At 40.5% G+C, this 27,064-nt stretch overlaps 2 protein-coding genes across 2 annotated transcripts; one reads left to right on the forward strand and one right to left on the reverse strand.

Annotated features, from left to right (window-relative positions):
* Positions 1-11,895, reverse strand: chpfa (chondroitin polymerizing factor a). The gene is made up of 4 exons (XM_089002874.1): positions 11,425-11,895; positions 7,143-7,707; positions 4,771-4,953; positions 1-4,645 (listed from the first exon to the last, which is right to left on the reverse strand). Exons 1-4 carry the CDS (start codon positions 11,700-11,702, stop codon positions 3,383-3,385), a joined length of 2,289 nt encoding a protein of 762 aa, XP_088859000.1. The 5' UTR covers positions 11,703-11,895; the 3' UTR covers positions 1-3,382.
* A 2,478-nt stretch (positions 11,896-14,373) lies between these two features.
* Positions 14,374-23,757, forward strand: LOC148894747 (pyridoxal kinase-like). Its single transcript, XM_089003125.1, has 12 exons — positions 14,374-14,736; positions 15,642-15,696; positions 17,211-17,315; positions 21,081-21,164; positions 21,248-21,282; positions 21,618-21,703; positions 21,845-21,890; positions 21,964-22,075; positions 22,181-22,317; positions 22,419-22,485; positions 22,638-22,770; positions 22,852-23,757. The coding sequence occupies exons 1-11, from the start codon at positions 14,656-14,658 to the stop codon at positions 22,757-22,759; spliced, it is 930 nt and encodes a 309-aa protein (XP_088859251.1). The 5' UTR covers positions 14,374-14,655; the 3' UTR covers positions 22,760-22,770; positions 22,852-23,757.
* The last annotated feature ends 3,307 nt before the right edge of the window (positions 23,758-27,064 follow it).

The raw sequence follows: 27,064 nt of genomic DNA on the forward strand, positions 1-27,064 counted from the left end.
ATGATGAACGTTGACCTCATAATGAAAACATTTTATTTAATTTAAAACAAAACTTGCATTTCACATTTGATTGGTAATTACAGCACACATAGAAAAAGAAATGGTTGAGCATCAACTAACTTCCTGCATCACTTGCTTTGGTTAGATTAGTACCAGTATAAATCGAACACACTTGGTTTCAAAAATCATGGATGCAAAAAAAAGGACAAAAATGAAACATTACTTAAACGGTCATCAAGTCATCAAGGCCAAACGTCAAAATAAGCAAACACATAACAGACAACAGCAAGGTTGTGTTCATCATCAGATATCATGAAGTGTGGAATTGAGAAAAAATATATAATAATTATCTTCACAAAGTACCTCGAAAATTAGTGCGTTATTACAAAAAAAGTCTACAGCATTGTTTCAACTTTGTTCTACTTTGTCGGCTTTGGTGAAGACATACAGATCACAACTCATATTGTTGTAGTCAAAATTCACAGTGGTTTTTGGAACGTGAACAATTATTGGTTCATTGTGTCATCATGCTCTTCAGAGGAAAACATTCAGCAGAGCATTGTCTTTGTAAAAAGAAGAAACAAAAATCAGGCATTAAAGCGACCGCAAGACAGTCACCGCTTGGTCTGTGATTTGTAAATGTCAAAACATAAATACAGCAAAACAGTTTTGTTTTCAATCACACTTTCAGGTCTATGAATGTGTTGGATTGATTGTAGAATGCGATGATTTCATGAAAAGATTCCAACCACGTAAACTACGATTGGGAATCAAGTACATACATTTAATGTGCTGAAAAATAAATTCCATATGTACCTGAAACCATTAATTGTCATTTCAGCTTTTCATAATGCTAATTTCCCGCTCGATGCTGCTACTATTATTGAGTCTTTGCATGAATCAGAGTAAGAATATAAAGGGTAAAAAAGTATGTGCTTGTATCCCTAGCCTTTGGCCTTCTTGGAGGCAGTTCCTACATAAAAAGCCCTCTTTAATTCTTCTTGGCCAATCTCCAAAAGCATGCGGCGGGGCAGCATCTTCAGACATCCTTCAACAAGTACAACCCATCATCGCGTTTAGAGCTGTCTTGAAAACTTGCCAAACATGGATTACTTTGAACCCTCCGTACCATAAAATGAAAATATACTTGACATTAAACCCCCCCCCCCGAAAAAGTACCATATGGTATTGTCAAGTAAATGCCAATGTCCTCCATTTTGTCGATCAACAGTGCCGTTACCAGCAATATTGCACTTCTTAAATATCCAATACATTAAAAAAAAGAAGTTCCGACAACTATTGCTACCATTCTAATAAAGTTGCAGCAAAACTGATCCATAAAAATTTTGCACTTGCTTTAAATGCAAATGGAACATTAAAAAAGAAGAAAACAAGAGGAAAATAAAACGTGATTTAAATGAATAGTGGGATTTAAACTGGAATCACGAAAGCCTTGCCAAGCCCAAATGTGAGCTCTCAGAGATCACACAAACTCATATGAGAATCATTGTTCCCGTGGAAAATTTCCACCACCTCCTTTCAAAGTAAATCAGACTTTGTGTAGAAACTCCAAGCAAAGGAATAATATCATTCAGTTTTCCTGCAAATACAGTATTCATTGTTTTTTTTCCAGGCTTCCTGTCGTCCATCTTTAGTAACATAGTCAAGAATTCAATGCCGCCATGCCTCCATTTGCCAAAGACCGATAGGAAATACTCCAGTGCGTGGTTTGAGGCACATAACAACTTGTGGAAAGGCGCTTGCTCCCAAACAACCCTCAAAAAAACAATATGCGACGCAACATCTCTACTCCGCTAAGTCAAACATTGACTAAGTGTGGCATTTGGAACCAAAACACTGACAAAAAGCACAGCGCAACTTAAGCACCTGAATTGTGAAACTATTGTGTAACATCAATGCGAATTTAAAAGGACCTACTGATGGAAAAATCAGTCTCAAGGCACAATTACAGCAATTTTGTTTGAATACACTCACATCTCCGACATTGTAGATGCATAGTTACAGATAATCCATATTAATAAAGGATCATGGTCAATGTCGTTGATCATGCGAAGGACCACATTTGACTCCATCAATGTGCATATTTTTTGTCACTGAAGGTTTAGGGAACACTGAAAGAAAACCAGAGTGGAGCTCCTGATTGTGCTCTTTTGTTACAGTGCAAACCACTTTTCAATATTTTATTTGGTTTAACTCTCCAAACCACTCGAAATCTCTCCAAAGCAGCCACGTTCTGTCCATCACAAAGAATTGCAGACAGGCCCCTAGTGCAAAATGAGAGGAATAGCACACGTAACAGCACAAAACCAAGATCCGAGATCAAGATCCTGATCAATATTGAGACCTACAGGTGGAGAGAAAGACGTGTGTGGAGTTGACTGGGCATGCACTGACACCCAAATCACCCAAAAAAAAAGGTTGGATAATTCATACAACACCCTGCTTCCGTAACATAGTGGTCAAAATACTGCTAAATCAAATGACAACGGTAGGAATGTCCGGCTACTTGCCTACCTCACACTGAGCAACGTGGTCAAACGCAACTGAACTGTCGCGCAATGCATCAAGTTGGTCAAATTTGTGTCCATGGGTGGCCGACAGTGGGCAATTCATTTTGCCGCAAAGTTGGAAGTGAAGTGCGTTGCAAACGCCATATGGTAACATTTCACACAACAAAAATTAAGTACACGGCTCCCATGTGAGATTCAGTCAGCCATTGCCAAGATGCATCATGAAAGCATATGCATTGGTTTAAACAAAAGGGTTCACTATATTGAAGTTACGAACATCCTTGTGATTAAAAAGCAAAGGGTGGAGAGTATCCGTCACTGAAATTCAGGGAATGGTATAATTGCCACAAGCCTGTGAATCATCCACTTTCTCTTTTCTTCTCACCGTTTGCTTGCCTTACTTGATCAGATTAGAACGACAATGGCCAGGGAAACCCACTTCCTCTTTGGCAATTGTGTGTCTTTGCATTGAATATGAATACTGTATGTCAAATTACTGACTGCGGTCGCAGTTTTTCCCATTGGAGCAAGTTGGTATGTGTGCATCAGCAGGGTGTGCGGCTTAAACAATTTGTCTGCAACTGTCAGGTTCAGCCACGTTGCGCTGCGTTGCTCAGTGTGTCTTAAAGTGTTGTAAACATTATTACAATTATTTTAATTACTATTATATATATTTTACAACGCGATCGGATTCCTTTAAGCCAGCTGTTTCCACGGCCCAAAAAACGGAACACAATGTGTGTGAAGTTCCGCGACCGCCATTATATTCAAATAGTTTTATCCAAACATCCATTGGAAGAAACTCAGCTCTTTTGTGTCACACGCAGGTGTGGCAGCTCGGCCCTTTGCGCTCAGGTGCTATTTCCTTGCTCTTGTTCAAACAGCAGCATTGCCAGTTGGTTACGAGAACCGATACCTTCCAAGTTGCTCTGAACGCATCGATGGTAGATATCCTCACTTAGCCGCGGGTTGCAGTTTTGGTAGCGGTAGTTTTGGTGTAACGCCGGCTCGACTGCCCTGAATACATGCAACCCAGAGTACTTTACGAACATATCATAAATGTCCAGGGTCTCTAGTATATCCTCGTTCTCTTGGACATCCGCGACCATTTTGGTGCGCGTTGCCATGTAGTCCGCGTTGTAAAAACAGGCTTCGTCGAATGACCAGCGGTCAAAATGACCTGAGTCCATGAGCAGGTCGATTGTGGCCGGACGTGGCTGGCCGTGATAGGCCACGTCAGGGTTGTATTCCTGGAAATGGATTGGGAAGAACACTTGCCAGTTGTTGATAGAATTCATGCGGCAGCGGTTCACAAACTCCAAATTGATGTTGGTATTGATGCTACCTAGGAGGAACAGCGTGTCAACCGGATGCTTCTTGGAGATGATGTCCATGAATTTGATCTGAGACGGCGTGTCTGTCTTGACGCTTATCCAAGGGATTTTCACTGTCGGGTATTTGCGCTCATAGAGGTTTATTTGAGTCTTCACATTGGCAAATATATCATTTTGGTTAACTTGCTGCGCTTCCGCTGGATCATAAATGAACAGAAAGGTCAGAACCATGTTTCCACTGGTTTCAAAGGCATTGGAGGCAAACACTTTGAGGAAATGCTCAACATAATCCCGCTCCAACCCAGTCAGCGGTATAATGGCATGAACCCTTGTTCCCTCTGTGACATAGGGCATGGGAATTATCTCCACCTGGCTCAGAGGTCGAACCAGATGAACACGTTTGGCGATGGAATGACTGTGACCTTTTTGGCTGACCGCCTCGAGCTGTAAATCCAAGGTGTACTCCATGCCCCTGGTCGGGTCGAAGCGCCTGTAGCCGTTAATCAGGTGCTGCTTCTTCAGGTGCAAAATCGGTTTGTACTTCTTGTTCAGCTCTCCAATGGCGACTTCAATGACATCGGCCACGTCTAGGAGGTCGACGCCATGCAGATCGCACTTAGGCGATCCGTCGATGCACGAATAAATCTCTTCTTCTGTAAAGTATTCCCATTTTATAACCTCGTGGCGAGACTTTGGTTCGAAAGGTGGGTTGATTCCTATCGGCCACTGAGCGCTTCGGTTGCCCTCGAAGGCATCCACGCTGACATTTTTTATTTCTGCCTGCAGAACGACAAGTAGAATCAAGGTACAACCGACGTGAAGCGCCATGGCGACTTTTTGAGCACAAGTTTCTGAATCGAGCACAGAGAGGACACGTGATTTGTGACACTTGAAAATCAGCTTACCTGGAGCTTAGCAATCTCATCGTAAGTCTTCTGCAGTTCAATCTCCGTGAAGTGTCTGTGGAGCCGGTACATCTCTTCAGGGTCAGACACGGGATGGACAGTCAGAGCTCTCCGAAACTGCTCACTCTGCTCTTTGTTTGGATCAAAGTTTTTGCCCAACTGATAATGGTGGTAGTGGACCCCCTGAGGCAGAAGCAAGACAGACCCGAATTCAACGTGGGAGAAACAGTTGTTCAATACAAATGAAATCGTGTTTTTGTTTTCTACTTTAAATCACAGAAATATATTTGGAAACAGGACAGTCACAACGATTAATTTGGAAGTTAAAGGGGGTCACATTACGTCAATAACACAACAACCAAAGATGATGTAATTTAAGGTGTAAACAAAGTAACCGCCTAAGGAGTCTGAGTGATTAAAATAAGTGAATCCAATTTATCAAGCTATTAAAAGAGATGGGAATCTAGAGTCTGCCAAACAGGGCAGGGATGTCTCTCCTTGTCTTTCCTGTAAAAATAAAACGAAAAACGTTTTCCTCCCACATCCCGATTTCTTGCATTGTGCAAGCCTCTTATGGGTGTTCTAATTATTTTTATTTCCATCAAATAGTGTTGTTATGGCTCAGGGTACACTTTTTTTAAACAAAGTATAGGAATATTTATATTCTGTCCATTAGTCATAGTTCCCGCACAGCTATGGAAGAAAAGAACATGGGTTAGACCTTGGGGAACCACGCCTGACGGCACTTCAGGTTTTCCAAATCTTCCCAGATGATTGATGAAAAAGAAAATCCCAAAGTAGTTGAGGATAAAATGGAAAAGGTATGATGGCATGTCGCTTCTACATCACTGGCAAAATTGAACTCATTCAACTTCAAGTAGGTCTTAACAACAGTGATGTTATCGTGACATAGTGCGAATTGCAACAGATTTACAGTGTGCTCTGTTTCCCTCCCCAATAAAGCAGAAAGAGTTTAATTTGGCAAAAAAAACAAAAAACAAAGGGGTGTTAGCAACCCATTCTGTAATATACCGTAAATACAAGCATGGTAATTACCGTTGGAATAAATATAATTCTGTTATCCTATATTTACCCTTAGAGTAACTCTAAAACCTTTGTTCCAGAATAAGACCTCGCAAATACCTCATTTACAACGGGGTGGGTTGAAAGTGGGAAACTTGTCGGACCGGGAGAGCTCGGCATGTTCCCGTTCTGGTTTCAAGGTAACATCATTTTGTTAAGATAACAGCTTCTGATCAAAGTGATTGCTGCTTGTGAGGAGATAACATCAACCCCTGAACACTCGGTGATGGACATCCCAGCCTGTGTTCACCTGACCACATTCCTGAGAAGTCAGATGGGTCTGACTTCTCGGGAATGTGTCCTCATTGAAAATGTCCTCAACCGAAACTGTTGTGAAATGCGCAAATACTTCCCACCCTCATTAGAAGATCTTGTATCAGGGACATCCTTCCAATAAATGCAACGAGACAACTGTGGTCTTTTCAGAGTTGCCCCGGAACCAGTAACGGTTTACATGGCAGAGCCAGATGGAGAGCTGCTCTGAATTGTGAACCGAGACTTGCTTTAGCACACCAATGCCAGCCTTCTGAGTCTTCCTGTTCTTGATGTATTCTTAGCGTCAGATTACCAGCAGAAACCTAACAATTACTATTTTATTTAGCTGTCTTTCACTTTTAAGTACAGACTCACAGGTCAAAGTCATGACTGTTTGGAACCCTCGCGTAAACCTTGACACAGCTGTTTCCATTGACCATTTACAGTAACTTTTCCTTCAGGTCTTTGAGCTCAATTAAACTCTAAACGGTCTCTTACTCTTACACTTAACATCTCAAATTGTGAAATATACTGGAAAAGCTATCATAATTATTTTGTGACTTTGCTTTCAAGAAAGACCACAATGTTCATGCATTTACTAACAGAAATCAAGAAAAACTTGGCATAGATTAATCTACCAGTCAAAATCTATGATTAACGAGATGACAACCAGTGATAACATTCACAGGAAAGACGGATTATGACCTAAAACCAGACAACATAAAATACAGCCTTTGGTTTTCGCAAGTCACATTTATTTTAGGTAGATGAAACCAAAGTCAACAATCAATGTTAAGAGATAGGTAAGGAGAATAGGAAGATTGTACGATCCAAATGATCCCTCATCGTGTGTCAAACACGGTGATGCCAGTTACACCTCGTGTGAGGTGTATTTGCTTAACTTCCCCCAAATACAACACAAAGAGCCGCAAACAAACAGCATTTGAAAGGATGACACTTTAAACCCTTTTTGTCCAATGTGTTCATGGTAACCAAACACCGTGGGGGGGGGGGGGGGTTAATATGTTACATACCTGAAAGTCGCTGACACAGTTATTAGCCGTGTAGTCGATGATGCATCTCCCGAGCCACTCGTCAGGCCTGGCGCTGAGAATGTCGTTCCTACAATTTTCCAGGAAAGGTTGGAGCCGAAGCAGCAAGGTTCGAGACAGCAGGTACCCAAACCCTCCGTAACAATAGCTCCCTTCCATCTCCCCACCTATGAACTCTTCTGGACAGCCCATGTAAACTTCTTGATTCATACTCAGGTGATCCACAAGATCTTTGATCCTGTCGGCTTCTGTGTAGACGTCATCTTGGACGAAGTAAAACCAGTCATACTCGTTAATATAATGCTCGAAAATGTACTTCATTGTCTGAAACATGTTCCAGATCAGTCTCTCATCTCCGTGTGAGACTACAAACATGCCGTGGGGGGGTTTGCGGTTGTGCGTGCCAGTGAAGAAGACGACAGAGTCCAGATGATGGCTGATGGTCCGATTGACGGCCACGGCCATCGTGTTAATGGTGTTTTGGGACGTTAGGACTCCAACAAACAGACGATCACGAATCCCCAATTCTGTACTGATATACTTGGCCCTGAAAAAAATACCAAAACAACAAGTTCAAATATTGTTCGCAATATAAGCCCACTTTCATATCAATTTGAGTCAACAGCAGAGGGCAGTTTAATGTCAAGATGGCTGCGTCCTGAGGTTACAATACGTACAATACATCTTTTACAACAGCTGCAGTGGAACCAAAGAACTTTACAGAACAGTTACAACAAATAAAATTTGGTTATATAAAACAACATGAGACTAGGACAATCAGGCAAACCTAACCACTATCCCTGCATATGCCTTGTTGCGTTGCTGAAAACTGGTAATTAATCTTCTTAATTTTGATTCCACCAGCAAAATATTAATCGGAATATCGTGGCTTAATCTTGTGGGGGGGGGGGCAATTATTGCAGAACATATCGCAAAAGAACATTTTTAACTGGCCTTCTGCTTTAAATATTAATGTCTAAAGTGTTACAGTCACATCCATTCCATGATCCAAGCTGCTTTTGATTGTCTCAAATAAGTAGCATTGCTTTTCAAAAGAACAACCAATTGCAACAACTGCTAAAGTAGCATGTTTTTGGAAACCTGTGATTAAAGATGATTAAGCTACACATGGTGACAGACAGTAATCTTTTCAGATGAATCATTGACTTATTCATTCATAGATTCCTTGAAACATAATTACATTCAAAGACAAATCTATTTTTACCCAATTGGACAACTCTTTTGGCAAAGGAAACCTTACTGCACCACAATACTGTACAACCACACTCACCTCTGTCAGAAGGTACTTTCTTTTTCATTTTTTTATGAAACTCACATGTTCAATATTTAAGTCGCTTGGGGAGTGAGGACTAATATTTGAACAGGGACTGAGTCCAGGAAAATGTAGATATATTTGAATAAGTCAGCACAGCATGAGTATTGCATGTACTTAAAGAGTTTCCTCACTGGAATGGTTGTGCAGATTTAAATACATTGTATTTATAAGACACTGTGTTTATGGGATGACAAAGTAACTTGGATACGTTGTTTCTGGAAAATGAAAGGCAGATATGAGAAAATAAAAACTCAATTAAATTGGCAAGAAATGATCTAACCATGTTGTTGATTGGAACTGTCTTCAATCGTGCTGCGAAAAGGCCCAACCTACTGCAGCTGTTTTTGGGCGAGGGGCGGGATAGACAATGCATCCTTTGTCATTCTTTACGAGGATGGTAGATGTAAGAATGAAGAAAAAGAACCAACTCTTCTTTTGCAAAAACACTCTGGTGAATGCAAAAGATGAAGCGGGGCATACCTGAACCTATCTTGGTAAAGCTTATAGCGAGTGTTTGTATGTTTTAGTCCGACCTACAACGTTTACATGATCAAAAGGCCTGCAATATTTGTTGCACCGATTCAGCATGTTATTAGTTTATATTCCATCTAAAATTTGTAGATTAAAATACATATGAATCATTCACCTCATTAAATGATGAATCAATTGATGTATTGTGACATAAATAAATGCTATTTGTAAAATGTACTATTTGACATTCATTCATCTTCCGGACTGCTTTATCCTCATGAGGGTAGTGGGGTGGGGGGTCTGGAGCCTATCCCAGCTGTCTTTGGGCACTAGGCAGAGGAGACTCTGAATTGGTTGCCAACCAATCTCAGGGCAACATTTAAGATTACTTCATTTAAGACTTCTAAAAATAATTTTGATTAAAGACTTGATTGTTTAATTTTAAATAATACAATTTTAAAACACCCTGCAATTGGATGGCAATCAGAAGAGGTTGTATAGATGGATATTCTTGGATCTATGCCAATGATTTATCGAGACTGTAGACCAGGGGTCGGGAACCTTTTTGACTAAGAGAGGCGTAAAAGCAAAATATTGAGAACTTTTTTTCTGTAAGAGCCACATGCTCAAAAATGGGGGACGGATACCACCCAAGGGGTGAGATGAGGATTTATATATATATATATATGTGTGTGTGTGTGTGTGTGGGGGGGGGGGGGGGTCTGTGTGTGATTTTAACAAAATGTCAGAATGTTATTTAAAATAATTTTGTGATAGTACTCACCATTGATATGAATGGTTTTCTGTTCCTCGTGATTGGTAAATATCCAGTACAAACTATCGGAATGAAAGTCAACTTGCCGGGTCTATACGCGAAGTTACTGCTAGCTAGGCTGCATACTGCTCATTCACTTGCACGCTTGCTCTCTGCTGTCTCTCGCAGAAGTATATTTATGCTAACGTAGCATGGGCCTTGTCAAAGTTCCATCGATGGTCGGTTTCATCGATGGTATTGTTTCATTGCAAATTAGAATCACTGCAGAACCAGCTCTCTCCACAAAGGTGAATCCTTCGGTCTATTCAACCTGAAGTGTACAATCCTCGTCATCTTTTTTTACTCGTATTCAAAAGGGGACGTTTACCTGTTTCAACATCATCGGCACCTACAGTAGGTCAGTCTCATCCAATCAAAATTGTCCTTACAGCCAACATCAGCCCAAACAGCAAAACCGCAAGAATACGTATTTAGTTTTATCTGTGAGGCAAATGGAGTCATCAAAAGAGCCATATATGGCTTGCGAACCATAGGTTACCGACCTCTTCTGTAGACTGGGCCATAACTTTAAATATGTGCCTCGGCTGGATAAAGGTTGTGAATCACTGAACTTCACATAACAGAAATTTTATGGGCTGAATCAGATCGGCACATATTTGCATTTTTATGCAAATGTAATGAACGGTTAAAGTGTTGTGGGTTGGTGATCTATCAATTACATCATTGATCAGATCTGCAAAATAATATATTACTACAAACAAGATTTCTTTTACCCTGGTGACGCTCTGTGCTGTGAATAATGCAACGTTTCTCATCATATACAGTTGGGATTTTTTATTACATTTTTTTGCCAATAATTTTTAATATGGGAGTATCGTTCACCACCTCTATTTTTCCAGTTAATTAATGTTAGTCAGTATTTTAGGGAGGATAATTGGAGAGTATTATTTATTATTTATTATTGCGTGCCCCCCCTCCCCTTGCATTCATTTACAACAAATTTTAGCGATTGGTGGATTGGATCCGAGATGGTTCTGATCACCTTCAAAAAGCCAACGGTCTTGTTAATAAATGAAATGTATTATTATTATTATTATTAATAATAATAATATAATATAATATATAATATAACTAATATAATAATAATAATAATAATAATAATAATAATAATAATAATAATAATAGGGAGAGGGGGGACGTTGGTTCAAGAGATTGAATAGATTCATATTCTAATAGGATTGATGAGGGGTTATCGATTTTCTTAATACCTGTTGGAGCCGATCACCGATCATCAAGTTTAACTTGCTGATCAGTGTTGGGCTCCACAATCATGTAAAGCTTACTTAAGATACTCATGTAAAAATAAGTGTATACAGTTTTGGATTTGCCTTTATTAGTCTCGCAGTGGAGAAATTTACATTTAAAGTTTAGGAAAATGATAACAACAGAAGTTGTTGTTCAAAATACTGATAGAAACATAAGATTAAAAATACTTGCACAAAACTTTGTCCAGCCAAATTCATTTTACGTACTGTTATTATCTCCCAAAAGTGGCAGTGAGTGTATTTATCACTTCGTGAATGGTGTAGTAATAGGTATTTATAACTTAGTGCATAGTGTAGTTGTAAAACATCACCTTGCGTGTTGCTGTACAACATAAATATTGCCATCCCGATACGCACCTGAAAACTTTCTTAGCGTTACTCGGCTCAACTTGTTTATAGGGCAATATTCGTGGCTCGAAATCCGCTTCAAGCTCTGCGTCATGGACGTCTGAAATGGAATTGGGTTTTCGGGCTCCTTTGGGCTGTTCATCACGGCCCACGGGAGCACCCTGGTCCACATAACACGCTTCTTCTGTCCAGTTTACACTGAGTAAACTCAAGGTGAATCCTAAAGAAATGCCGATTATCACCGGGCCCATCGACCGCAGGACAGAAACAAGGGCTGGAAATCTCATGTCGACGCGTCGGCTGCTCTACCGGAGCGTCCCGGTAATTTGTGAAGTAACCTCCAGGTTGGTGTTGTAGAGACGCTACAGGTCAACTACATCTATTCCGAGGCGTTTCTTCATTCAACTTCTTGGAAAGAAACTTCTTCCGTTTGAAAAATTGCGTGAGTCTCTTACGTGTCAGGACTGCTGCTTACATAGCCCCGCCTCTTCTGACGGAGTAGACAAACCCCGAGGCAGCGAGGCAAGGCGGGTCGAGTTCCTGTTAGTGGATGGGCCAGCTAAACTACGCGGATGTATATTTATTTAGTTCACCCACATTGTGCCATGTCATGACCACATACAATCCCGTTATGAAAGGTCACCAAGGTTGGCATGATTGGTTACAATCTATATTTTTTGTCCATTAATTTTAAAAAGGGACATGATGTCCAGTCATTCGTAGGTCAAAGTTGATGTGCATGAGAAATAGGAAATCATTTATTTAGAAGTGTAAAAATCGTTATTATGTTGTATGAAACAAATATTTGAATGAATTAACAATGAATAAACTCATAAAATATGCTTACCTGGACAGTGGACAGTGGTTGACTGGAGTACCAAGTCTCCCCATCAGCACATGGGTTGTGGGTTCAATTCTTGCCCTGGCCTGTCAGTGTTGAATTGGCATATTCTTATTATGTTAGTTATTACATGCCAAAATCTGACATTCAGAATCGTTTTATTGCACTACTATATAGAACAAACAAGGAAATTGCCTCTGGTAATATAAACTGCACTATTTTATCATCATAAACAATTAAGGGCATCACAAATAAGTATGGAAAGATAATCCGTAATGTAAAACCAGAAAACGTATGTGGCGGGCCAGATCTGTCCCCCATACCGTGAGTTTGACGTCGGTTCTCTAAATAGGATGAATGATGAATTACAGGTAATTCAGTTACTCACGTGAAAAAGTCTTGAGCCGCCATCTGGTGGTGATAAGCATAAAAGACATGTGATTTGCCAGATTGTTGAACCAGTTTTAAAGGCCGGTTAAAGTGAGAGAAGGGAAGTTAAAGGTTAGTTTGACTTGCATGTTTCATGACACACCAAATACTGTAAGTACTTCAAATGTAAGAATGATGACGTTGTAAACCTCTCGTTGGTTATCCTTTCATTTGGTATACACTAATCAATCTTCTTTTCCTTTCGGCTTTTCCCTTCAAGGGGTCGCCACAGCGAACCAGTGTCCTCCATCTTCAGAGGTTTGATTCGCATGTTTGTTTTGGCCAAGCTTTTACATCAGATGCCCTTCCTGACACAACCCTCTTGTATACACTAAATAAACTATATTGTCCGAATCGGTAGTCAAGACAGTTAAAACATGGACAGATGAAGCAACACAAGAATGCTTAGACGGCACTGATTGGAGCGTCTTTGAAACTTCAACGGGCACATTGGATGAATACACAGACACTGTAACATCATACATCAGTTTCTGTGAGGACATGTGTGTACCAACAAAGTCCTTCCGCTCATTCAACAACAACAAGCCATGGTTCACTCCCAAACTCAGGCAGTTTAGGAAAGAGAAAGAATCCGCATTTAAAAGCAGCGATCGAGCAGTTTACAAACTCGCCCGAAACAGGCTGACGAAGGAAATTAACATCGCAAAGAAAAGTTATGCGGAGAGGCTTAACAAACAGTTCTCCGCTCACGACTCTGCATCGGTGTGGATTGGCCTGAAAGCAATAACAAATTATAGTTTCCCTTCCCCCCAAGAAGTGTACAACAATGGTATGGCTGATGAGTACTTCCTGAGGCTGCTAAAGAAGCATGGCCTGCCACAGGAGGTGCTGCAACATTTCTACACGGCTGTCATCGAATCCATCCTGTGTTCTTCCATCACCGTTTGGTTCGGGGCCGCCACAAAAATGGACAAAATCCGACTTCAACGGACAGTTAGGACGGCGAAAAAAATCATTGGTACCGCCCTACCTACTCTCGAGGACTTGCACACTGCAAGAATCCAAACTAGGGCGCGGAAAATCCTACTGGACCCTCCGCACCCTGCCCACCACCTTTTCCAGCTACTCCCCTCAGGCAGGCGCTACCGATGCATGCGCACCAAATCCAGCAGACATTTAAACAGCTTCTTCCCCCAAGCCATTAACTCTTTGAACTCTTTCAACAGTAGCCAAAATGGAACTGTATTAGCAGTTTTTTTGACGACGATACTAGTGCAGCGTGTTCTACCGGAAACAAATTCCTTGTGTGTTCTACATACTTGGCAATAAAGATGATTCTGATTCTGAATTGATAATGGCCCAGTAATGATGTCATTGTGTTATTTTAATGGTTTGAGCCTTTTACTGAGTGAGTTGCTTGTTTTGTAGCCACAAAGGACCATATGTCTTCTTGTGCCGGTCCCAAGCCCGGATAAATACAGAGGGTTGTGTCAGGAAGGGCATCCGACGTAAAAGATTGGCCAAAACAAACATGCGGATCAAACCTCTAAAGATGGAGGCCACTGATTTGCTGTGGCGACCCCTTGAAGGGAAAAGCCGAAAGGAAAAGAAGAAAACATCAGTATACTCCATAATAGCGTGACGAATGGTTTGGCTTAGTTTGTCCTATTGGAACTGCCGTACCACATGGGCTGCAACAGAATTACGAATGCAATATCCGGGTACTGCAGTGTGTGTCCGGAAGTACAATTGCAACTCGACACAGTACAGTAATTCTCTCCTCGATCCGCCTCCAGATGACGTCTAACGACCCCAAGAGAAAGCCGGTTGGCAGATAGCCCATCTGTTGAATAGGCAAAGATCAGTGGGGGTGGTTATGTTGGTTGCCCTTTCAGCTGACGAAAGACAGGATCCCTGCTAACTTTTAGGACGTACGGAGCTGTGCGGATTTCGAATGCTGCTCTTGGACTTGTTTTATATTCTGTGTGCGTTTCGCGTTTTTAATTAAGATGGAATGTCGTGTGTTGTCCATTCAGAGTCATGTTGTCCGAGGATATGTTGGAAATAAATCCGCAACATTCCCTCTGCAGGTAGATATAATTTCTTACATGTTTGTAGCTGTGTCGTTAAAATTCTGAGATAGTGTACCGATATTGCATTGTCGTTATGTATTATATGTCATGCCGTGGTCCTGCCTTACGTTGCAATACTCTAAAAGATCTGAACATTATCAATGAATGAAAACTAGAAACCGTTTGCTTGCAGAGTCGACATCTGTTTGATGTGTTTGAACGCCATGAGTCGTTGTAACACTTGCTCTCCATGTGGACAGTTACAAAATGTTCACTCCATATAGTCGATTAGAATTTTGTTGTAAATATTTTATTCGGTTAATCGTCTTTAAATTATTTTGTACATGTAGATATTCAAGTTAACACGCTGTACATAATAAAACATAATACGATTTGCAAATCACATTCATCATATATGCAATTGCATATTTGGAGAACACAAGATATTCAATATTCAAACTCATAAACGTTATTGTTTTTTATCAATATTTTTGGGCAGTGACGTGTTCCAAAAAGCTGTCACGTGAGCATGCTTACCACTGTGTTAAATCACATTAACAACATTCATTGTCCATTTGGGGACTGACGATAATCATTGTAGAAGCTTTCAAACGTCAAGGGTCTTCTTTGTCATGTTTCACGCTCCACGATACACCACACGTTGTCAATGTCAACAGGTCAGGACTGTATGCAGGCCACTCTAAACGACGCAGTCTTTTACTACGAAGTCACACAAGATCACCTTTGTTGATTCGTACTCGGGTGTAACAGCTACATGTAATTTAATCCTATACAATATGAAGGCTATTCTCCACAATAAACGGAATTGTTGCTTTATATAAAAGTACTGTAGTTTGTTATTTGGACTAAGAAAGGTCAGATAACTCTGTCTCACTTTTTCTCTCTCTTTAAACTTTTCTCAGGTTCTGGGCTTTGAAGTGGACTCCATCAATTCTGTGCAGTTCTCCAATCACACGGGTTGGCTCATGCTTTTACAGAGGGAATTTGGTTTAAGGGATTTCTGTGCAATTATTTTCTTTTTAGCATTTTGCCCATATTTTTTAATGTTTACTTTCAGCCACTTTTCGCACTGAAGTGTCCAAGAAAATGGTTGACTGATGTCACATTTTAACCTGGTGACTTTAGTGTATGGATACATCTGTTATGTAGTATATAAATAGTTAATGGCTGTCTTATACTTTTGTATTTTTCCTCCCTTGTAAAAGAAAATAAACAATAGTGTTAACCACTGGTCACTTTGAGTAGATGTTCGACACAGAGGATTATTGTCTTTTAGTATTTGGCTATTTGAGGTTTTCCATTTAACAGTGCAATGCTCAGTACTTGAACACATGAGGCATTAATAATCCACAGCTAAGAAGGAGCTTGTTCAATTTTTATGGTACAATGACTTATAACAAGGACAACTGTGTCATTTTATATGGAGTCCCTTGATTCTTTCGCACTGAGGGTCCACATTTCTTTCTTTCCCACAGGGCAGTGTGGGGGAAATAAAAAGCTTTACTTGTTTTTGAATAAAAACAATTGACAAGTTTTCTTTTGTGAGGTTGGTTTATTTGAAGTTTTGCAAAAGGAATACTATAAATACCAATAAGATGCAGTGCAGAGGGGGACAGCATGTTGGACAAGTGGTTAGTCATTGCTGCTTTACAGTTCTAAGATTTGGGGTGCAAATCTTGGCACTGGTCTTCATGGGTGCAGTTTGTTCTTGCAGCGCTGGCTTGAGATTTCTCCCAAGTATTCCGGCTTCTTCCTGCAGCTTAAAAACATGCATGTTATGTTCACCGAAGACTAAATTGTCATCCGGTATGAATGTGAGCATATCTTCAATTGTCCTATGATTTGGGTTAGTCTGCCTTTCATCAACATAATAATAAGTCAGGGTCCTAAGGGAGATCAAGAGATAATTCTAATTAGAGCTGTTTTTTATCCACTAAAGCATATACATGTAAATAATTTTAATTCAGCCATGATTGGCAGCCTCTTAGATTAATTTATCTGGTATATATGTTCCTTTTTTCTAGCCAAATCTGGTTCATGCGAGCGAAATCACATTCCTGTAATTTGACCTGTACATGAAAATGTCATAGTTTATAACCTTCCAGTGCAGGCCCTAGAGTGTTTTCCCCTGTCAAAGCTATTTCACTCCAGGAGGTGCTCACTGCTATCTGATTCTGGGTTAGCGAAGGGCCCATGTTTTGTGAGTCTTTTCATTTGCAGTCCGAACAGCTGTGGGAGTTTATTGTGGTGTCATGGTGACGGGGCACAAAAAAGGGGAAACTGGCAGCGTATAGACATCCTCTTCACTCAGTGTAGGGGCCCTGTGTAAGAGGGTGATTGCATCATAGTGAATCAATGATCCGACAGAAAAGGGAAGATAACCACTGTGTTTCTGCACATAATTTTTTGGGGGGTGGTTGTGTGGCATTCTTGAAATACCCCAATAATCAAAGCTTTGTCTTGTGTTCTAGGCTATGCCCACTGGAAGGGTCAAGTACTGAAAGCTGATGAGCTCAATGTGCTCTATGAGGGCATCAAGCTCAATAAGGTGAACCACTATGACTACATCCTCACAGGTGCGTCTAAGGGAGATATGGACACAGTAAGGCCCAGGGGTCAATCTCTGACCAGCATTCCTAGTGACCATAAAGTCAAACTTAAATGGAAGATACATGATGCTTTTATTTGGACAGTTGTACATTTATTGTACAGTATGTGCGCATGTGTGGACATTAGTAAAAGGGAGGTATAAAGCTATGATTTATGTCTGTTATGCTCCCACTTTTGTGAAGTATTCACAATATTTTTTTTTCAATCCCTCCAATCTCCCAAAAAATAAACTAGCAAAAAAAATGACAACAGTGGTCGTTATGTATGCAACATTCTTTTTTCAGGCTGATATTTTTAGTCAAATGCAAAACACCAATAGAAATGACTTAAAGGACAACCTACATCACTTTTTTGTTTCCTAACTGACATCAGAAAAACGTTTTATAGCATGTAAAATGCCCAAAACACGCAATATGATATTTTTAGTAAAATGCAAAACACCAAAAAAAATTACTTAGTGTCTAAAAAGTACATCAATTTGAAACTGGAAGTGGCCAATTTCATAAGGTCCCGCCCCCTTGTTCGTGGTGTCATGCCAAGACGTCTTGCCCTGCTCGAGAATCAAAACAATAGATTCAGATTCGGAAAAGATGCTTTCGTGTTACTCATACAGTTATGAGTATGATTCAAATAGTTCTGAAGAGGAAAGCATACATGTTTGCAATCGATTAAATAATTTATTCCGGTCATTTTGATGCATCTGGAGAGAAATGTACTGACAAACTCTTTAGTACTCACAGTACCCAAAAAAAGGCAGAAGATGGCAACAAAGCTCAGTGGAAATTGTCTCCTGGCAAGTTTTGTCAGCGAATGTCAAATACATTGAATACACAAAAAATATCAAAGAGTTGTCTTGGTGTAACACACAACGATTCACCATCGCGTTATTTATGTGTTTTCCTTCTAATTTTGCCATCAACACGGATCAACACGAAGTTTTCAGACCAAACAAAGTCCGGCAAAATGCATTGAGGTGATGCAAGGTATGTCCTTTCTCAGTCAGTGGCGTTCCTTCAGGGACGTAGGGTGAGGCCTCGTCACCAACTCAAAAACAAGACTTCCGGAATATTCAGCGCGAGTCTTAAAACGTAAAATATAGCTATATGCGGTGGAATCTTTGGAAAATATGCTCAGTAGAAGTCATTTGAAGTGATTTTACAAATTATGGACACAACTTGTCCGGAAGCGTCGTTGTCCTTTAAGTGTTTTGGCGCTCGCTGTCAAATATTTCACATTTCTTTTGGAGGACTTTAATAATCAGGGAATGAAAATACTGCATAGTTCAGATATGGGCAAACTACGGCCCGCGGGCCACATACGGCCCGTTAGGCTTTTTAATCCGGCCCACCGAACTTGCCCAAAGTATATAGTAAAAACAGTGTCTGAAACACATGACAAAAAGTTAGCGGACAACACGGCAGATAACTGAAAAGTTGCCTGACCCATTTTTCACAACTTGAAGCACAATGAGACAACAAATCACATTAAAAAACATTGTCACAAAGTATAAATTTTTTTTTAAAATCAAGAATGTACCTACTACAAATGCTACCTTGCTTAATTTACAGTAAATGTGCATGGCTGTATATTTTGTTGCAGTAGTCGATTGTCATTGTGGTGTACAATGCAACGTTTGCATTGCTTCCTACGAGCCACTAAGCCCCTTTCATAAGTCTCACGTACACTTTACAGTCACGGTTTAATGTAAATTTACGTTTTGTAGCATCACATATGTTGTTAGCTTCTTTTGAATCTTTCTTCTGGGCTGACGTTCTGTGCATCTATTTTGGAAAATGACATGCAATTGCACGACTTTATAACGCTTGCGAAAGTCCGGAAGAGAGAAGCAGGCTTCTGATTGGCTGCCGTGCCGAGTATGCAAATTTCAACTGCAGGTAGCCGACGTCTGTGTGCTCTGCGACGGTACACGTGTACTGTTTGCGCATGAAGGCGAGAGCGTCAGTGAGGAGTTTGTTGAGCGCGCGGTCAGGACAAACCATCTATGATTTGGCACAATTTAACACAAGTAGGTATTATTGAGCTTGAATATTTCGTTGTGTAATAATATGTTTTGAATGTTGAAAGTGATTCCATTTTTCAATAAATATTGATTTCTTTAACTTTGCCCCTTCAATGAAAACGTGTTAAAAACAGACGCAATCTTGATAAATCACAGTGCATATGTTATTTTAATCTATTTCCATTTCCTCTTCCAAGTATCTGCGAAATAGTATGTAAACGCCATATTCCTTGAGACAAATTTATTAACTAATCAGGGATTCACATTTGAAAGACACTTAATAAATTGGGTTGTAGTGTTCTTACTGTGCTATGAGGTTTGTACACACTACATTTAAAGGACAACCGGCACCATTTTTTTTGTTTCCCACTTACATCAGAAAAACGTTTTATAGCATCTAAAATACCCAAATCAGGCAGGCTGATGTTTTTAGTTAAATGAAAAACACCAATAAAAATGACTTCAAAATGAATCCGGAAATGGCCAGTTTCAGAAGGTCCCACCCCCTTGTTCGTGACGTCACGCCAAGACGTCTTGCCTTGCTCGAGAATCAAAACAATGGCTTCAGATTCGGAGAAGATGCTTTCTCTTTACTCATCCAGTTATGAATATGATTCAAATAGTTCTGAAGAGGAAAGCATAAATGTCTGCAATTGATTCAAGGAGTCCTCCCATATCAATTCGAGCCATCAATGACAGCAATGTAGCACCCAGAAAATGCAGAAGATTGCGCCCAAGCTCCGTTGGAAATGGGCTGATTTGTCGGCTGGGAATTTGTGTCAGCGAATATCAAATAGTTGTCTTGGTGCAACACACAACGATTCACCATGGCGTTATTTATGTGTTTTCCTTCTAATTTCGCAATCAACACGGATCAACACGAAGTTTTCAGACCAAACAAAGTACCCAAAATGCATTGTGTGTCGCTTTCTCGGTCAGGGGCAGTCCAAACATGACGTCACATGGGGGTCGTCATCAACTCGAAAACAAGACTTCATGAATATTCAGCGCAAGTCTTAAAACTTAAACTATAGCTATATGCTGTGGAATCTTTGTAAAATATGCTCAGTCGAAGTCATTTGAAGTGATTTTATAAGTTATGGACATAACTTGTCCGGTGGCGTCGGTCGTCCTTTAATGCTTTAGGTTTAGTATTGCCCAAACACTCCCTCCAAATGCTCCTGGCCCGGCCCCTCTGTCAAATTTTAGAACCCAATGCGGCCCGCGAGTCAAAAAGTTTGCCCACCCCTGGTATAGTTGGACTTGGTTGAGTCGCAAAGAAGCTGAGTCCAATGACTCAGTCCAAGTATCAGGCCAAGGAATCAGAGAAACCAAAAAAAGTGTCAAGTCTAAACTCCAATACTACTGCTTTTTTTTAGCGTAGTACAAGTCATCACTTTATCATGATATGTCACTGTCAATAATACACTCAAATTTTTCCCAGATGGGTTGGTGCACAAAATTAACATCATTTTTAAATTGTGAAAACGTTTATACAATGAGTACTTTATTAAAATTTAACAATATGCTTTTTATTTCTACTCACTATTCAAAATATTAGAGACAAAGTTAGCTTAGTTTAGCTCTCTGCAAGCGCTCCATGTTCTCATGTGGCCCCTCATCAAAATTGTTTGCCTATTCTAAAGCAATGTTCATATTCTTCACGCACCTCTCTTAAATATTGTGTTTTGTTTCCATTTTCCTTACCTAGGCTACAGCAGGGACACATCCTTCCTTATGACTGTTGTTGAGATTGTTAAAGAGCTCAAAAAGGCCAATCCCAGTTTAGTATATGGTGAGTGCAATGCCAATTGATTAAATTTAAAATTGAACAGTCCAATCACAGAAGTAGTTAACCCCCACTTTTTTGTGTGATAGTTTGTGACCCTGTAATGGGAGACCAAGGTGCAATGGTGAGCATTTTAATGTACTGTATTAATATTCAGTTATGTTTTACTTTAATCTTGCCTACCCTATAATCTACAATTAATTGTACACATTTTATCTTACAAATTTTGAGCAAAATTTGACAATGTCTATGCAGACCAAGTGACCTGGTCCCCATCCCTCCTTTCATTTTTGGTGCAAGCAACTAACTGAGCCTTATGAGTTTTCCCCTTGTCAAAAACGTAGATTTTGTGAAGATTTTTGTTGTTGTTTTTGTATATGTTCAATGTATTTAGACTCAGCAGAAGTGACACGAAAGCTTAAAAAGAAGTCATAACAGACAAATGTATGCCCTTTGCAGTATGTCCCAGAGGAACTTCTTCCAGTCTACCGGGACAAAGTAGTGCCTTTGGCCGACATTCTTACTCCCAACCAGTTTGAAGCAGAGTGAGTGGACTTTTAATAAATACAAAGGTGGTGAAAGAAAGTGACTGAAGTGGCATGGTCAGAGATAAAGTACTGGAGAAATGTATGCGTAGATGTTTGTAAGAGAGACAGATGATAAATACATCTGTGTTTCTTCAACAGGCTTTTAACTGGGAGGAAAATCCACACCACAGAAGATGCTCTAGATGTGGGTACCTTTTCTTGGTCGAGTTGACATTTTCGAAAAAGCAGTCCGTGATTGTGTCCGGTGTACTTCTCAGGCAATGGAGTTGCTTCACAAAATGGGTCCAAAAACAGTGGTACTCACAAGTACTGAGTTGCCTTCGAATCAAGGAAGCCAGTATCTCGTGGCCCTGGGGAGCCAAAAAATTGGTAAAGTAACAAGTAATTTTTGTGAAAGACTTTCACCTCAACAAACAAACTGCAATCAAACAGTGGCCTTCACGCTCTAATATTGCCATCCATTCTGCCATGTAGTGAAGCCAGAAGGTACAGTTACCATTCAGAAGATCTGCATGGACATCCCCAAAGTTGATGCTGTTTTTGTGGGAACGGGGGACCTGTTTGCTGCCTTGTTGCTTGCATGGACACATCATCATCCCAAAGACCTGAAGGTTCAGACACCCCTCTGCAATGCTCTTTCAGTCCTTTTATTGCTGCTGCAATATCATAATGACCACATGGTGTAATCATTCTTACTCTTTTTCACCCCCAGGTTGCCTGTGAAAAGACTGCTTCAGTTATGCACCATGTAATTAAGCGGACCATTAATTATGCTCATGGTATGTCCTTTTTACTTAGACTTCTGACTATTTCATACCATTTGTTCATAGCCTTGTTTGTACAGATTTGGCACGAGCTTTACAATTATCCAAGGAAACAACGCTGCAGTATTGTTAAAATTAGTGTTTTTAACTGCTCTACAATGTTTCAGAAAAAGCTGGCCCAGGTCAAAGGCCCAGTCCTGCACAGTTAGAGTTGAGAATGGTTCAGAGCAAAGGCGATATTGAGAATCCTGCCCTCGTTGTGGAAGTGAAAATTCTGCAAACGTCCTAATATCAAAGATGGTAACATTCACAAATAAATCTCAAGATCAAGGTGGTTTATGCAACATTTTCCCAACCATGTCATGTGTTTCTTCCTTTCAGAATCCACAAAGCCGCATTACTCTTTAAGAAGACACTTCCGAATCACTGCCATACATCGCTGTACTATGGCTTTTGTAAATATCATCTTTCTTTGCATAGTTTTACAATAGATATGTGCCAATAGGGCTTATTTTTAGAGACAGTTTACTTGATGACTAAATGTACTTTAATAATCATTTTACATGTTGTAATTTATAAAGAGGTGCATGCTTGTACATGCCCTGCAGTCAGAGCTTAATTCATCATTAATGGTGTGTTCTTTTCATTGTAATGGTTAACTCTAAAAACTTGACAAAATAGGTGTCTTTTGCTGAAATATGCAGAAATGATGTCATCACATCATTTAAAATAACGGTGTATGGAATCAATGTGACAGCTCATGCATTGAGGTTTGATGGATTACCATATGTGTGCTGCAACACTGTACTAAATGACTCAAACCCGGTGAAGATTGTTCATGATCTATATATTTTTATTGGTACGATTTATTTGCCAGTGTTTTGGTTGTTTTAGAATTGTAGCCGCACTGACAATTATGATTAGTTGGTGTCTTAAGCACAACCCCTCTTTAACCCACACCTTTGATTTTCATGATGTTCCTAGAAATAAGTAAATATTAGATTCCTGTCTTAAACCATCTCAAATTGAGGTACTTGCACAGATAATTTTTAAATGTCAATATTTACTGTACTGTCGATTGGCATTCTTTTGTTATCGCCATATCTCAGCACTAATCAATCAGCCTTAAAGAAGATAGGAAGCGAAGCTGGTTTTGAATGTTTTTTTCTTTGTGTACAACTGTATTAGTCGCTCCTCACAAATAACATTTAAAGTCCAAAACATTGAGCCACTTCTCAAACATAACAAATGGAATGACTGATATAATAAATACAATTTAATAACTTTCCCATGTGTGATACAGTGTATATGTTTTTGCACTAAACCTGTAAATCTCTCATACGACTGCCTCCACCTCAAGTGCCCAAATGAAAATGTTGCAAATAAATGCCAGCCATTTTATTGAAAAACGCAGGGCCAAATGAGTTTTTGGAAATAAGTGTTTTTTAGTTTTTTTTTTTTTTTTTAGTTATTTTTTTTTCGTGCGAGTGGGTTGTTGGTACACGGTTTAGAATCTCACCTCTAAATAATGCAGTGTGCCTTAATCATAAATAGTATTACATTCTGAATATGAAAAAGCAGGCAACTAAATGTTCACCCTGTCAGATAAAGTGCTTGATGCTATGTGATTAGGGGCAGGTATGTTTGTGTAGCACTAATCCACAGTATGAAGAGCTGGCATTAACCTAAATAACTTGTCATGGCAATAGAGCGTATCCGTCCTAAGTATGCTCAAGTAAATTTCTGTGAATGCAGTGTTGATTACTTAGTAAATTTACGCACATTTGACTATTTGAAAGATGTATATGATCTCAGGAGAGTCCTAGGTTAAAGCAGTAGTGATGGGAATTTTAGAGAGTCGGTTCTTTTGGTTCGGCTCACCAGAAAGAGCTTTCAAATGAATCCTCAGTGTTTTTGTTGCTTAAATTAATTTACTTCCAAAAACAGTGCAAAATTATATGTAAAACGAATTTCGTATGTAAAAAAGATACATAATTTATTTACAGTATATTCTTCTGAACATAATACATTGAATACCACACGCACACACACACACACACACACACACACACACACACACACATATATATATATATATATATATATATATATATAGTAAAGTCTCGTTATATCGATATTCAAGGGAGTCCGAAAAAATATCGATATAACCGGGACTATCGATATATCCGACCCTGTTTGCATGTAATTTTCTCCGTGCGTGCATAGAAATAGTATCGATATAACCGGGACTATAGATATATCCGATATCGATATAACGAGACTTTATATATATATAAAAAAAAAAAATCCTCGTCTCACCCACCATGGGTGGTGTCTGTCCCCATTTCAGCTAGGGTCCTCTACCAGAGGCCAGGAAGCTTGAGGGTTCTGCGCAGTATCCGTGCTGTTCCCAGCACTGCGCTTTTCTGGACCGAGATATCCGATGTTGTTCCCGGGATCTGTTGCAACCACTCGTCGAGTTTGGGGGTCACTGCCCCAAGTGCTCCGACCACCACAGGCACGACTGTCACCTTTACCTTCCAGGCTCTCTCCAGCTCCTCTCTAAGCCCTTGGTATTTCTTGATTTTCTCATGTTCCTTCTTTCTGATGTTCCCATCACTCGGGACCGCTACATCCACGACAACGGCTTTCCTTTCCCCTTTATCTATGACCACGATATCTGGTTGGTTGGCCATTACCATCTTGTCAGTCTGTATCTGGAAGTCCCACAGGATTTTATATATATATATATATATATATATATATATATCATGCTATCATATATCATATCATATATATAAGCGGCTGGATAGCTCAGTTGATAATGCATCGGTTTGGCATATGGGAGACGAGGGTTCGAATCCCACTTGTGGCAGAGAAAATGAGCACAATGACATCATCCAGTGTGGGTCCTTGGGCAAGACCCTTCACGCTAATGCCTACCTCATACAATGATGAGAGACAATAAATGGAATGACATGCCGGCTCAGACGTCGCCCGGCCAAACAAGGTCTGCGTCAGGTGCTGGGGAACCAGAGCACCCTGATGAAAAATGGGCTACTGGAACAAAGCGGAGATGGACGAGATGCGATAACTTGGCTCTGTTGGAATGCTACTACTCAAGCAACCCTAGTCAGAGGGGTTACATGCGGAGAATGGGGGCTGAATGGTTACTTCGAAACCCACAGTCACGGTTGACCACGAAACAACTAGTAGCTCAGTGTTCCAATATCCACAAACGGCAATTGCTATCACAACTTGAGATTGATGAGGTACAACACAAATTCCGAGGTGAAGGGCCCCAGGCTGCCACATCACAGGAAGAGGTTCAACCAGAGATTGGGAGGCAAGCCCCAATGAATAATGAGATTGGGAAGCCAGCCCCAATAAATGAAATGCTGAGCGAGGCAGCAAATGACCTGAGAGATAAGACCATGGCAAGAATGAAAACTGGGCAACGAAGGCACCGATTACAACGGCTATGTGAAGTACCACCTGAAAGTCTCATGGAAACTGTGAATGCAGCACTGACAACGATCCCGACCGGAACGATCACGGAAACCAATGAGCTGATATACACCTCAGCATCAGTGATCCTAGACATGCTTGGCTACAAGAGCAACCATGAGAGCCACGAGATTCATTACCCACCATGGAAAAGACGGTTGGAGGCCAAGATCAAGGCGGCTCGGAAAGATGTGAGTCAATTGACGGAGACCCAGAGAGGTTTGAATAAAAGGCCAATACCCAAGAGGTACATGCAGATAACCATACCTGAAGCACTCGAAACTGCCAAACAAAGGCTCCAGGCCTTGGCCAGTCGCCTAAAGAGGTACACGAAAGAGAATGAGGCCAGAAGAATAAACAGGCTGTTCGCAACACAACCTGCGAAAGTGTACGCTCAGTGGCAGGGTTCTAACAGCAGAGCAGACCCTCCAAGGCTGGAAACTGAAAGATACTGGAAAGGCATATGGGAGAAGGAGGTCGCACATAACAGCAGTGCACAATGGCTGGTGACTCTGAAAGAGGAGCACAGCAACCTCCCTGAGCAGAACCCAGTTACCATCACAGCGGCAGATATACAGGGAAGAGTCTCAGGTATGAAAAACTGGACGGCACCAGGCCCGGATATGGTCCACACCTACTGGCTAAAGAAACTCACAGCTCTCCACGAGCGCCTAGCAGCACAAATGAACCAGCTGCTGATGGATGGGACTCACCCAGGATGGCTAACCGAAGGGCGAACAATCCTGATCATGAAGGATTCCTCAAAGGGTGCAGTTCCTTCCAACTATCGGCCAATAACCTGTCTCTCCACAACATGGAAGCTCATGTCAGGCATCATTGCGGCTAAGATAAGTGGACACATGGATCAATACATGAGCAAAGCACAGAAAGGCATTAGTAGAGATACTAGAGGTGCCAAACATCAGCTGCTGGTTGACAGAACAGTCGCTCAAGACTGCAGGTCCCGACATACCAACCTGTGCACAGCCTGGATTGATTACAAGAAAGCATATGACTCGATGCCACACACATGGATCAATGAATGCTTGGAGTTGTATAAGGTCAACAGGACCCTGAGAGCCTTCGT

This window comes from Hippocampus bargibanti, linkage group LG08, assembly GCF_051943395.1.
Source record: "Hippocampus bargibanti isolate YZ-2025 linkage group LG08, ASM5194339v1, whole genome shotgun sequence".
Lineage (NCBI taxonomy): Eukaryota > Metazoa > Chordata > Actinopteri > Syngnathiformes > Syngnathidae > Hippocampus > Hippocampus bargibanti.